The 15,200-nt window shown below is 39.6% G+C and overlaps 1 protein-coding gene across 1 annotated transcript in view; it reads left to right on the forward strand.

Moving 5' to 3' along the window:
- Positions 1–1,668: 1,668 nt before the first annotated feature.
- LOC137803955 (voltage-dependent calcium channel subunit alpha-2/delta-1) overlaps positions 1,669–15,200 on the forward strand; it is a 56,743-nt gene continuing 43,211 nt past the window's right edge. Inside the window, exons 1-3 of the mRNA XM_068602846.1 lie at positions 1,669–1,908; positions 7,397–7,478; positions 7,675–7,791. Coding sequence (XP_068458947.1) covers positions 1,820–1,908; positions 7,397–7,478; positions 7,675–7,791 — 288 coding nt within the window. The 5' untranslated portion in view covers positions 1,669–1,819. The remainder of the gene's footprint in view (positions 1,909–7,396; positions 7,479–7,674; positions 7,792–15,200) is intronic.

Raw genomic sequence — 15,200 nt, forward strand, 5'->3', positions numbered from 1 at the left:
AATGAATTAGTTTGAAATGTAATGAGACACTTTGAATTGTGTAATAGTTGTAAATTACACCGTATGGAACACATTGGTGTCTCAGGCTTCAGGCAGAGATACACTGTCTGCCAGGGTCTGTCTGACAGATGCCATTAGTTTTTATTCTGGTCTTTTATCCACTTCAGATTATACATTAGGAGAGGTGTAGCAGCGCGGGCATTAGTCTGACACCTCTTTATTCAGGATGTAGTGGGAGATGTTCCCAATTGATGAAAAAAAAGTATTACAAAGAAGGCAGCATCCTCTCCAAACGGCTGCTTTCTGTTATGTTCCTCCTCTCTACATCAGTTCTGACCATTCACTTACTTTTCTCCATCCCATCAGCAGGTGAATCTCTTCCACTGCAGGGGGAAATAAGTGTGAGAAAAGTGCAACGAGTGATAACGTGGAGAGGGTTATGTGTCAGGGAGGGAAGGGATGAGAATAGTGACCGATCAGGGACAGCAACAGTGCATTACAGTGAGAGTCAGTGGAGAGGTTGGGATGAGAGAAACAAAGAGAGAAAATGGGGGAAGGGAGGAGGGCAGGATGAGAGGAAACGAGAGATGGTGTGTGGTTGCCAAGCAACGATTGATAACCAAATCCCCAAGCATCTTGCTTGTGCTGCCCTTCCCTCCCTACAGGCCACACACACACACACACACACACACACACACACACACACACACACACACACACACACACACACACACACACATTTTTGCTTTCACTTTAACATTAAATTATTTAATCAAAGTGTTGATGCTCTTGATTTAGAATGATAAAACACTGTTTTCATGTGGAATCCTGTGCAAGAGCAAGTATCTTCATTGATACATGCATGTTAGGATACACAGCACATAGCTGCAAATCTAATCTTAAAAAACAGATATAATTGATGGTACTGAGATTTATAGGGGCCTGACTGTGCGTTGCCCATAACACTGTGTGTGTGAAATCAATAGATCTGTCACACTCACACAGATTCCCATGTGGGATAGTTTCTATGCTCGCTGCCACTCATGCTACTCGGATGACTGATGGCAAAGATGGCAAAGATTGTGCTATCAAAGCCAGTCAATTCTCCCATCTCTCCAGGTTGGGGGAATTGAAAGGTTGTAGGGCATTTTAAAGAGCCAACGCCACATCTGTATTCAGTGTGGGTGCGCTTGTGTATGGTACCTGTGTCTGACCCTCCTTTTAGCAGGTGTTTCTTAACAGCGAGGTAAACAAAAAAGAGGGAATGCTGTACAGTGAAGGAAAACAAATATAGAGTGATGCTTTTTTGGAGCAAAACGAGTATCTCATTTTAGAAATATAACATGAATTGTAATGCAATGTTTCGGTATTACCACTATTAGATCGAGTAGGCTATATAATTGAAAAGTCTAAATTGCACTAAAGACTAGACACAAGTCAAATTACAAGTCAAAAAAGAGCACTGGGTGTGAGGTGAGGTGTGAGAATGAGGAAGTGTGCATGCGTGCGTGTGCTTGCGTGTGTGACAGAGAGAGAGAGAGGCACACAGGGAGAAGGAGAGAGAGAGAGAGAGAGAGAGAGAGAGAGAGAGAGAGAGAGAGAGAGAGAGAGAGAGAGAGAAATCCAGTTTCACCTGTTAGAGCGCCGGATGGCTGGGTGAGCAGATTAGAGGTGTCAGGGTTCGTTAATCTGAGAGGGAGCGACAGACTGCCACTCAGCTGCTTCTGCACACCGCTCCCACTCCTCGGCTTGCGGAGGAGAGCGCAGCACATTTGGTGTTGACGCGCGTCGGGGAATTTCCCCCCTTTTTTTTTTTACAATGGATACCTGCAGGGTACGAGCCTGGGTGTTTCTGGTCCTGTTATGGCAGGACGGGTATTTGGCATCGCAGTTTCCGACACAGCTCGTGTAAGTACATCTCCTGTAATCCCCATTTCGAGCAGTTGCTGTTCTGGTCCGCAGACTCGTTTCAAGTGCTCGTTGTGTAGACACAAGGAGCCCATTAGGCTAATGAGCCACTCACGGTGTGTCGGCGGGTTCAGGGAGAGTGGGATGGGCAGGTCGTTTCATTCAAGCACCACTGGTCATCTTGAAGGTAGACCATGTTTCAGCTTTCTTCTAGAGGCTCGCCTCCAGGCGGTGATGAGTCTTGGTTACTGTAATCAGCAGATTGTATGTCTGTGAAGTTGTCGAGGAGTTTCAGTGGCTTCATCTGGTCTTGTTCCTTCGTGTACAATGACAGAAGTTGCCTCTTGCCTGCGGCCCATAGGGATTTGGAAGAATCCTGTCTAGTCTATTCCTTTCCCAGTAATAATACAATAATGTTCTGTCGTCCAAATATTGCAGGACGGTATGATTCATTAGCAAAAATCGATGTTGTTAATTCTCCTTTGCCTGGATGTGTAATTTCATCCATGTTCACAATATTTCTTACATGAACATATTGTTAAGAGCCACCCAAAAGCACACAGTCCAAAAGTCTTTTTTTGTGACTGTACCAATTGAAGGGATAGATACATATAATTCAACAGTTTGAGTAATAGATGGAAATCAGCATGTTGTGTCTATTACTGTCAACACAATTGTATTTGAGTCAACCTGTATGGGAAAAAGAATAGATTTTAGTTCTATGTGGGCGACACCTTTATTGTGGGCGACACCTGTGTCCGGTTGTGGGCGACACCTTTAACGACACCAATAATGCTGAAACCATATTTATATACCAGGACATTTCTGAAGATACATTATCAAAAGTGGAACTGAAGCGTAAACATGTCCATGTATTACCTGTCTGCATTGTCTAACATTGATAACAAGTAACAATAACAAGTTTGACAATAGACTACAACCCAAATGTTGTCATCTGTCAGACGTTTGTAATACATTGACCCCCTCATTTATTACAGAGTGGACTGAGTATTCATAATGCCTCCGAACACAATGCAAGACAATATGATGCAATGTGATATGATACGATCAGAAGAGATGCTGTCAACAAATCTGAGCATGTTTTGTTGTGAGTTGCTTGATCGGATTGTGTCACAGGGTGGCCAATTATCACTGTTCAAATTTGGATTTGGATTTTCTGAGCCAGACCGTACTGCAGTCCAGCATGCAAAACTCCAAAAGATCTGAGTCCACAAAGAAAGTATGTGGCACTCCCCAGCTTTTACAAAACAATTATACAGTAACAAAAAAAGCTACAAAGACGCTTGCGCTTGTATTTAAAATTAGAAATTAAAAGTCACCAACTAAAGTCAACGAGCTACTGCTATCAGGCTGCCGTAGCAGAACATGCATTTCTATAGCAACCTTTAGGTTAAGCCCATACACAAATAGTGACAGCAAATGTACATGTGTTTTAAAGGGAATTCTATTAAGTGCTTTGTGTTTACGAAGCCCAATGTCATGATCTCCATAGATGGTCGCCTGAAGTCTTGCAGTCTCCAGCATCCACTCTAAATGTCCATTAATCTGAAAGCTGACTCTGCCGTGGGTTTGCTGTGGTGATGGTGACCATTCAATAACCTTTATATTCCAATGGCCTTCGATTTGTTGCCAAATTCAATCTCTATTTGAAGAAGAGTAGGTTTTTTTTTTTATCCTCTGCAGAGGGAAATCTACAGCCATCATCTACCAGGAAGTTGGTTCATCACTGTTGCAATTGCAATTGACTTAGGGGGCTTTACCTCATGTAAGCAAGTAAATATAAAAGTAATACGTTTCTGATTGAGTCCAAATTAATCTTCTAATTTACTGAGACTGCATGTCTATCTGCCACATATGGGATTTGAGTAGAATATACCTCAACATTGCTATAGAGATACGTTCAGACAGGTTTTTATTTTTGTTTGGAGTGTGATTAATGATGAAATGTAAGTGATTGAACATAAAGTGGCTTTATTCAAATGATTCTATTTCAGATCCTAAATATCTCTGTTGTTCCAGTAGCCACTTTGGAGATGAAACATGTTGTAGTGCCATAGACGTCAAGCATTTCAACGTGAATTAAAAACAAGATTGGGATTATGCCAGAAATATTTCAGAGCCCACATGCATTGCAAATCTAAGGTAATAACGGTTGTAAGAAAAGAAAAAAAAAAAAGAAAAGCTACTTCTGCTGTACTGGTCAGAGAGTGAACAAAAAACCCTGCCCTGTAATCAAACTACGTCTTTGAAGGACTGAGTTGGCCTCTTGGGTTTTAGTAGGCTGCAGAATGTGAGCCGAGCACCGAGGTTGTTTTGGGACATCGATGTTGGTGTTTCCATGCCTCGTTCTGTTTTGCTGTCTGGACTTCTGTCTTTGCCTCTGTGGTGATGTGTAATTAGACTGCTTTAACCCAGCCGCCCACCGAGATACTCACTATGGGCCAGTGTATTAATCTAGTGCCAAAGGTATGACGTCACAACATCTGTCTCTCTCCTTCTTGTATTGTCTCTCTTCCTATTTGGCTCTCATTTGCTCTTCCTGTGTCTGAAAAACAATGTAGGACAGTGTCTGACCCAGTTGCCATTTGTATGTGCGTTTGTATGTGTGTGTTTAATTATCCAGCGCCGTACCAGAGGCTGTAGTAATCAAAGCAAGCTACCAGAGCAGAAAAAATGTGCTACTTCAGCTCAACAACTATTACTTTATTACTGTTTGGCTAAAATGCTATTCTAGCCACTGAAAAGAGCTCATACACTAGTGATAAAAGGGTGATGGTAATAATGTAATGATAACTTTAGTTCATCTATTTGTATGGAAAGAGCTAAAATAAGAAACATTACATGCAGGAGGTGATCTGACTTCACATACATAAATCAACCATGACGAGATGAAAGGCCTCACCTTATGGTATTTATGAAGCGTCGCCATTAAACTAGGTTGGGACCTCAAGGGATGGTTAGAAATGTATGATTTAAGGATGAGAAATGAATGTTCAAATACCTTTCATGGCTTGCATAATACATTTGACCGTTTAAGGCAAATTAAACGAGATAGTTTGACTGCAAATATTCATAGAAAAGCAACAGGCAGAAGACTTTCGAGAGGAGTAGCATAACGTTCTACTTTAAATAGTCTGTTACTGTATATAATGAGCCGAGTGGACATTTGGTATTTACATATAGACAAAGAAAATGCACATATGGGATTCAGCATTGTGGTAATTGAGAGGAGCTATTCTGCAAATGAGACACTCCAATGAAACAAAAATATTGAACTACATTTTGGAGAAAAAAAAGTTTATCCAGATTGGACCTGCAGAAGAACTTCTTGTCCACAAACTGCACCACAGCCTTGCTTGTCCCATCCATTTGTTAGCACCTGAGAGTTTTTGTTATAGAGATTTGCACTGGTAGCAGCTGAATTCACAGAAACTAAACTCTGGAGAGAAGGCCCTCTGCTTCTCTGAATGTCAAGTCCCTGGAAACACACACAAACACACACACACACACACACACACACACACACACACACACACACACACACACACACACACACACACTCGCGCACACACACAAACATGTACACTTTTACTCACAATTGACTTGTCAATACTGCAAGCTTTGAGAACTCAAGAGTCCAAGGTCCAATTAAAATACATTACAATCAGTTTAATGTTTGCAGATTTGGGGACAAAAGATGAGCATCAAGAGCAGATAATTTATGAGAAGAGGAGAGAGTGAAAGAGATGCAAAAAGAGGAGAGGAAAGAACTGGCAGTTTCTCAACATCTCATGCATCGTTGTAGCTAAAATAAATATGTAGCGAGAGTCATAAATAATAACATTAATATACAATATACAAATATAATAAATACAAATAACAAATCATAATGGATGTAAGTGTAAGTATGAGGATTATCAAAGAGTACAAAGAAGCATTTGACCACTGACCACAAGGTTTAGAGTAGTTATTGTTGACCCTTTGATCAAAACTCATAATCTTCATCAGCAGATATCATTTTCCATAATGGCATCACCATTTAAGCCACCATACAGTAGAAACAATGGGAAATTGAAAATCTACAAGCCCATATAATTGGGCACACTCCATCTGCTGATGAAGATCATGTGCTATGATCAAAAGCCCCAAAACTGCTGCTAGATGACTTTTATCATCAAACAAGTTTTCCCACTATTGTTTCTCCAGTTTTTTTTAGAACAGACCAACGAAATGAAAAACACATCTTGTGTTGATTTTATAGCTGGACCGAGCACCACTGGTTCATCTAGCTCTTGTTTGCAGATGAAACCGGACACACTTTGGTGGCTCTAAATCCCCCTAACATACATTGAAGTAGCTGGACATCCATGTCACATAACCATAAAGACGTGCCAAGCCAGTGTCTTCCTGAACTGCTAAACCATCTCATTTTGGGGAATTGAGGGATAGCTTTGGCATTATTGCTGACTCTGCTCTAATATCCTCTCGTTTCCTAAACAATTTCAAACTGTGCTATACCTTATGGTATTCCCGCTTTTGCAAAGTGTATCATCTTTCTCCACCAGTGTAGTTGCTCAGTATTTTACATCACATAACACACACAATTTTGTGTCTATGATGTATCTATACCACATTACAGCAACGGCACTTTTTGGGAAATATTTTCTAGGTGAGGATAAAATATCTCTTTGCCATTGGGGAGGATCGTAACTGAGTGTGTGTTAGTGTGAATGCATGGCAATGAGAGCATCTGTATCCCATGCCAACCTGTTATCATTCTCATACAATATTAATAGCTATGTCTCAGTGTGCCTGTGTGTGTGTGTTCATGCATGGCCGTGTATATGCTGAATTAATGCATCCACATGCACACAAGCATTTTGATCCTGCAAGCCCCTCAAACCAGATGTGCTTCTAGATGTGTCAGATTCTAACAAGTCACTGTGACACTTAAGTGATTTACTTCAGCATATTATAACAGTTGCTGTGAGTGTATTGTGGTTGGACAAGATGATTGGAGGTCGATGAGAGGAAGGTATAATTCAGTGTGTGACACTAGCAAGCTGGACCTGATTTCCCCCGAGCTCTTATATGTTGGTCCGGGCCACCTCCCACCACTCGCCTGTCCGCTCACATCAGTGTCACCAGTCACAACATTGGTTGACACTTATCTGATTTGCTGACATCATTTGAAATTCTCAGAAAGGAATTGTATTGGTTGACACCAAATAACACGTTTGATTAGATGACATTGCATTTGTTCCCAGATATTTGATTGCTTGATTGACATTTTAGCTTGACCTATCAGGGTGATTCTCTTTGACCTTATTTGAATTTACATTTTGTTTGATAATACACGGAGGATAACTTGATTGTTGACAGTTCAATTGCACTTTGAAATGTTTGTGATGTCTCTTCCAAACTGGTTACATTAAAATGGGTTGTGTGGTTTGTTCTTGTCCCGTAGGATTAAAGAATGGGTTGAGCAGATGCAGAAAGAACTTGTAACCTTGGCAGACACGGCCACAGCTGGGAAAAGCCTCACTCAGGTATAAACACCACATTAGTTTACTGCTATAATAATGCTCTATATTTAGCACCTTTAACACTGCCATGGATCTCCCACATACATCAATTGATCAAATAATGTTACATTCATGTTTTTGTTAAATAAACATTAGAATTTGTTAAATCGTCCATTATGTGTGGGATTTTACACATTCACTATTCTCTCTTTCTGTCTAGATTTTTCTGAGGAACCAACACCTGTACACTGTGGAGCAAAACGACGCAGAGGAGCTGGTGGCAAGAGCAGCCAGGAAAATTGAACAGCTGCTGCGGAAGAGGTCTGCTGCCTTGGAGGTACGAATCAGTCCACTTAGAGGAACCAACTGTCAGTTTGCAATTTTACTTTGGTTTTAAAGCTGTGCAGCATTATAGCTCCATTAACCAGGACTATGAAAAGAAGTTTTCCGTCTGCTTCTTGTCAAGACAGTGTAGACTTGAAGAAGTATATTCGATAGCCAAAGTGTATGCGGTGAATCATATGTTTAGGCCACTATTTGTTTCAACTATTGGAGACTGTGTTCATTTCATCAATATGTACTGAAAAGATGCTATGTATTACTGTATGTTTTTGGGACATAGTAACATCTGTGACATTAAATCAAAAGAAATTATGACATAAATTACATTATAACTTAAAATTACACATATTTTTTTTAAATTAACAAGCTTACTTAGCTTACAAGACTCCTGGACAGATATCTTCAAACTCTGAAATCTGGTCAACGTTTTAAGACTGAATAAATCTCTAAAATCGAAGGGAAATTTTCCACATCTTTGCACTAATCATTGCTGTTTTTAAACACAGTAAATGTTTAGTTGAATATCTGGTCCATATCTAATGATCTTTGACACTCCCGCACTCGAAAAAAGGTAAGGGATCAATTACACATTACCCCCCTGCAAGCTAAACTAAATTGAATCATAGTTATAAATAGAAAATAATAATTTAAGAAAAAGTATGTGGACAATACTTTTTTTTTTAATAATCTGATTAACATTTTCACATTTTGTTGCAATGACACCACCATCTGGAAATCTATTTAATTAATTATTCATCTGGCTTAGGTCTCACACTAGTTTTCCAAGTGTAATTGCTTTGGATTTGGTGGAAATGATCTTTTAAATGGAGGACATCACATTCAAAACATTTTAATGATTATTTGGCAACAGGATCCCTGGCCTTTCTCCATATCGAAAGGCTTCTTGTGAGGGAAACAAAAATTAGGAAGAAATCAGTCAACAACCTTCTCAATTCGAGACACCATTACTTACCAAGCTATTATCCGAATGTTGTGGTTATTTTGTAAAATCACACAGATATTTCAGTGGTGAGGTGATCTCTTGTGGTATTTTATGGATGATAGGTTACAGTTTTTAAATGCTATGACAGCAGTGGGTGAAGCATACAAACAATAGAATAGAGAGAGAGAGGACTGAGATCTGCATTTTCCATTGTGGTAATGAGAGCTTTGACCCTGGGGATGTTCCCTCTTCCCCCTTTTAACAATTAAATTTTTTATTTAGAAATGGGTCAGAGATTCTCATCCGGAGTTTGAACTGTTTTTATACATTCAGAGTTCACAGCACCCCTTCCTCTGCCTTTAAAAGGCATCCCCATTGTTGTCTTATTAGTAATGGAGAGAGTATTTATGAATGTCCATATACACAACTCCTGCCAAGTGTCTGTCTTGTGTATGTTAAGTAAACACCCTGGTGTTCTTATCATTTTTCAGAGTATTGGTGCCATAAGATGCGTAAACAACAAAAAGGAAATTGGCTTCAGTGTATTATCCAAGTTATAGAAGAGATATGGTTATGTGTGTGTGTGTGTGTGTGTGTGTGTGTGTGTGTGTGTGTGTGTGTGTGTGTGCGTGTGCGTGTGTGTGTTAATGGTGGGTGGTGTGTGGGGGGTCAGCTCGCCGCCTGATGCTGACAGACCATTAAACCTCCGGACATCGATCATTCTCACATTTTATTGTGTCATTGTGTGTCATCCTCACCTACATGTCCCACTAAGGCACACTGCTATTGCATTTTCTGCACTGAGGTGTATGGATGGGGAGATACATGGAAGAAGGGATGATGTTAAAGATAGACACATGCATGAACTTGATGGCTACATGGAGTGACAACAGATATATCGAACAGTTCTAGTACGGGGGTCTTTATAAGACTTCTAGGGTACAACACACACCGGTGTCACTGAACACCAGCAAACTCAAACTAAAAACCATCTTGCAATGTGATTGCCCCAGCACCATCATGTAAATACCTGTCATAGTACTCAAAGTATTATAAAACTGTCCCTGTAGACCTCATATTTGTACTTTGGGCTGATTTTTGCTGACCGATTATCTAAAGTGGGGATTTGGCTGTTTAATCGGAATCTTCATTCTATTTGGGAGATTTTCTTGTTGGGTGTTTTTGTTTTGAGAATAAAGGTGACTTTTAATTTCAATATAATTGAAAAATCAAGACACTTGAGCCACTTTTACTCAGTTGTCAACTTTTATCCTCCCCTCGCCTCTCCATTTTTCTCTATCTCGCTCTCCCCCCCTCACTTCTTATCGTCCCTGATCACTAACTCTGCATGATGGATGACCTATGAAGGGCCACAGTTTACCGAGCCACAGGTGTTTGAACAAGTGTGTGTGTGTCGATGTGTATCTATCCGGCTGCCATAAATAAGTGTCACACACTTATTTATGGCAGCATGAAAGGATTCTATGCACACGTAACGTGCTATTTTAATGAGTACTTGGCTACACACTGTTAGGAGAGATTGCTTTATCAAAGGTTTTACTATGAATGCCGGCGCTTCATCACAGCAGGAAACACATACACACGCACAGACTCTCACACACCTACTGGGATGTAACGCATAGCTGCAGTGGCTTAAGCCAATTCCCATTTTCCATCTGGCTTGCCTTTTCTGACCAAATAATCATTATATTTATCAACTGTTAATTGTAGCGTACTGTAGTTTTATGCTTAGGACAGTAATGGGTGGCTCAAACAAGTTTCAACTATCTCCATTGCTTCACCTATTAAGTTAATTTAGATATTAATTTGTATTGTAGGCCACACATGGTATATGCTTTGCTACTTTACCTTCCTGTAGTGACGTCCATTGAGTGTCCTCTTAGATCAGAGTCACTCTTATATCTGTCAACACAGACCACTCTCTACATTTCTAGGGGCCCTTAGTTTCCATTGTTATGAAAGAAACAAGTCTGACAAACTCCTCCACACAGACATGGACACAGACATGTTTACTTACATGTTAAACAAGTGCAGAAGTCATTTAAAAACATACTTCAACTTTAAACCGTGGTAGGCAGTTTATTTTCTGTATCATTGGGCAATAATACACAATTAACTATTCAGAAAATTATAATTTAAGTGATCTGAGTGAAAACTAGACTGCTACTTCTTGCCTCTCTTTTCAGGCTTGAGAAAAGTAGCCTGTGAAGGAAGATTTTGGCCAATCAAAGGTCATTTCAGCGAATGGGGTTTTCCCATTGATCGTTCCACAAATGCAGATGCATTTGCACGTCCCTTCACATGCAAAACGCCTTATTCAACAATATGCTGCAGGAAGAGTTACTATTTAAGCGTTGGCAATAACTGCATGGCCTACAATGTAAAAAGAAGACAGACTTATCAAAAAGAGATCTCAATATCAGCGAAGCATTTCACAGATGGGGAGTAAATGCTGCTAATAGTTTAGCTTTCTGCTAACTTTAGCTGGCTCTTTTATTCATTGCAGAGAGAGCGAGAAAAAAGTTTGTCAAAAGCAGTTGACCACATAGTGTGATGTGCTGGAGGCTTCATCCAATAACTTTAACGCATCTCTCCGTCCCCCATCCACAGCCTTCACTCTTGGCCTTGCTGCTTATGTACACTGTAATTAAATACTTAATTATTGATGCTTCAGAACTGTTAAAGGAACTGTAAAAGGAAAAACTAAAACACTGAAGACAGAAATCCACACTTGCTCACACACCAAAGTGATCCACTATCCACCATGTCTGGTTTATCCTATTTTTTTAACAATCCACATTAAGCGAGTCTGTGTGTGTGTGTTTGTTTTCCTGTGTGTACAGTAGTGTGTGTGTGTGTGTGTGTGTGTGTGTGTGTGTGAGTGTGTGTCTGCCTGTGCTATTTCCTTTCATCTTTTGAAATGAAGGGCTCTGTCCAATGACTAATGAGACATTCCACAATACATCAACCAGCACCACTAAAACTCTACAAGACACAGGTGGCCCAGTACTGCGTGCGTACGTGTGTGTGTGCGTGTGTGCGCGCGCGTGTGTGTGTGTGTGTGTGTGTGTGTGTGTGTGTGTGTGTGTGTGTGTGTGTGGACATTTCATCATTGAAAAACGATGAAATGATGAGCTCCTGTAAATATGTTATTTATGAACTATAGGAACAATTGACTCAACTGCATCTGCATAACAATATTATATATGAAGTGATGACTATTAAATGATGCCATACTTTAGTAATGACATCTATATTTGGTGGCAAATTTGTAAATCTTGAGTTCTCTTTGTGGTTAGCTTTGAATTCAGTCAGTTACAGTTGCCTCGATAATTATTCATTTTTACTGCAAGATAAATATGTCAAAATTTCCATTGAAATTCTCAACAGCAGAATCTACTTTTTAGTAATTAAATATTTTAATCGCTTGACAGCACTAATAAATATATATGTATATATATATATATATATATATATATATATATATATATATACACACATAGTATGTTATAATAATAATAATCATCATTATCATAATAATTAATACATTTTAATGGCATAAGGCATTTGCATCAGGCATACAAATAGGATGATAAAGCCATGATATTGTGTCTCAGTTTATTGATAACAATATTAGCGCTATAAAATTGCATACAATTATTAAAAATATTATCAATAGTGAAATCCCCAATTACATTACAGATTTGTGTTATTACCTTTAATGCTGGATTCAATAAAAGTTAGTCTATTAGATTACCTGCTGTTACAGAGAATCTCAACTAACATAAAAATCTCACAACATGCAATTTGACCATATTTCATTTTCTGAAATAGCCTCATTATACATTTTGTGTTTAGAATTTTCTGGATCTTGCTTTGCCAACACTGTGTCTTACATATATGGGACATGACAAAAACAGACTTGTATTTGTTTTCTTACTGCTTCTACCCAGTAGTATTGTTACATTAATAGTTTGTTTGTTTTCTTACTACCCTGTACCACCCTGGATTGTACAAATACTTCTCGATTGTACCTTTACATTTACATTTAAGAGGAATATAAGGTTAAATAAAATCTAAGCATCTTTGCAAACATGTTCATGAAACAAATGGGTTTTGGCAACATTTCTAATTAGTTTAGATTCGAATATATTTAAGATACTTTTTCATCAAATTGTAACCACTTACATCATCTGCAAATGTATATATTTTAAGGTTTGTCATCATCAAATTTCCTAATGTAATTCAGTTTAGTTCAGTTATCCTTTCCCTTCATCTACAGGTGTGTGTTAAGTGTTTTATTTTTGCATGTGTTTAACAGTCTTTGGGTCCCAGGTGTTTTGTATTAATCTGTTGCCTGCTGTCACAATGTAAAAATAATGAGCACAAGATAGGACATTATAATGTTTTCCTTTTTGTGTGTGTGTGTGTGTGTGTGTGTGTGTGTGTGTGTGCCAATGTAACACAGTAATGAACGGACACTATGATATGATCAGAGATATTCCAGTCTCCAGAGCAAATGTTACTCAACCTCCCATCTCCGTTCTGCACTGATCATATTAAACAGTCAAGAGGCATCTGCATGTGTTTGCATTCTTGTTTATATGTGTGTGAGTGTGCGTGAGAGAGGGAGAGGGAGAGAAGTAGGAGGGAGCAGTGCAGATGGGGAATTTTAACTAGACTTGTGGAAGCCAGAGGACAAGTATCTTATACTTACATTGAGATGAAATCCAAGCTGCGTTGGTGGATCACTACATGCTCGTGGTAACATTTGAATACTTGATTTTGAGACGGACATAACCTTTCACTGTCAAGAGATGCAGTTGTTTCATATCTAACATAGTTAAAATAAATGTAATAAATATGATTGATATGTATATATTTGTGTTATTATTATTGATTATCCTTATTTGTTATAAGTACAGTAATCGAGATGTGACGAGGTTAGTCTCTTTCTTTCATCAGTTTGAGATCAAGTTTCTCAACCACAATCCATGATAGCATTGTTGGTCTCTGACACTGTTATCGCTACAGTCCCATCATGCCTTTCCACCTTGCTTTGCTCTTGAAGTTTGCCTTACAGGAAATTGCAGCAGTTTAGATTTTATTAATCCCACTTTTGTAATCAATTTGTCTTCAATATGGAAAGGGCACCCAGTGTAAAGGAGTTATACATTATAAGCGTAGATTGTATAAAATACGGACATCACCGATAGTTTTCAGAAAAGCCTTTGTGAAGCTCATAGTGGGTCGTCGTCTCTGCAGTGATGACACAGCATAACTCACAGCTAATCTGAATCTTCCGTTCGTAAAACAATGTATTAACCACTAATGAATCCATTAGTTACAACGTTTAAACCCTTTATAAAGAATGCTGTTTTAGAGTGTGGTCCCTTTCTCGTTTTCCCTACTGATTTTGAAGATTATCAATGTGTGTTGGAAAGAAATCTAGCAGATTCCCTTAAATCTGATCTAGTGGTGCACACTCTACATGTTCTGAAGTGGACAGCACAGAGATACACACATCTTTGAGATCAGAGCAAAAGAACCAAAGAGAAAAACGAAACTGGAAGCAACTGTTGATATATTGTCCCATTGGAGGGTTTGGCCTATGAGAGTAGTCATGTGGAGCAGCCTGGCTCTCTGTGGGCTCTCTGAGCTGCAGATTCCTCTGCTCTTTTTCTCTTTCCATTTACTCAGCTCTTCTCCTTTTCTTTTTACCCTTGTACTTCTTTGTTTCTGTTGCCCTCTCTCCAGTCTACTGTATCTTTCCCATGTCCAGCTCCTGGCCTTTTGTCACTGTTCTGTCAAACTGAAAGAGGAAATCAACCTTTCCTTATCTCTTCTGTCTTCCGTTTCACTTTTATCGTCATTTCTTCTGTCTTCTATCTCCCTCCAACTGTCCTCTTTACTGCTTTGTGCTCTTTTGTATCACTCTCTCTCTTTTTCTTTCTCCAGTCTTGTCCATCCATCCATTCATTTTCCGCCGCTTATCCGGGGTCGGGTCGCGGTGGCAGCACACCCAGCAGACCGACCCAGGCTTCCCTCTCACCCGCACATTTTCCAGCTCGTTCTGGGGGACCCCGAGACGTTCCCAGGCCAGCCGGGAGATATAATCCCTCCAGCGTGTCCTGGGTCTTCCCCGGGGCCTCTTCCCTTCCTTGTCTGTTCCTCCCAAGTCTCCTCTTTTGTTCGCTCCCATTTTTCTGTCATTACTTCTTACGCACACACACACACACGCACACGCACACACACACACACACACACACACACACACACACACACAAGCACACACACACACACACACCTTTTCCCAAGAAACAAGCTAATGCATTTCTGGCTAAGCCCCCATCATTCTTTACTGAACAGCCTCCCTTGTATATGTCTCACTTTATCATCCCACTGTTCTTTCGCATGAGCAACATTTTAATGAGAAGTAC

The sequence above is a fragment of the Clinocottus analis genome, unplaced genomic scaffold, assembly GCF_023055335.1.
Source record: "Clinocottus analis isolate CAN_PGR_092001 unplaced genomic scaffold, fCliAna1.0.p SCAF_6, whole genome shotgun sequence".
In the NCBI taxonomy this organism is placed as follows: domain Eukaryota; kingdom Metazoa; phylum Chordata; class Actinopteri; order Perciformes; family Cottidae; genus Clinocottus; species Clinocottus analis.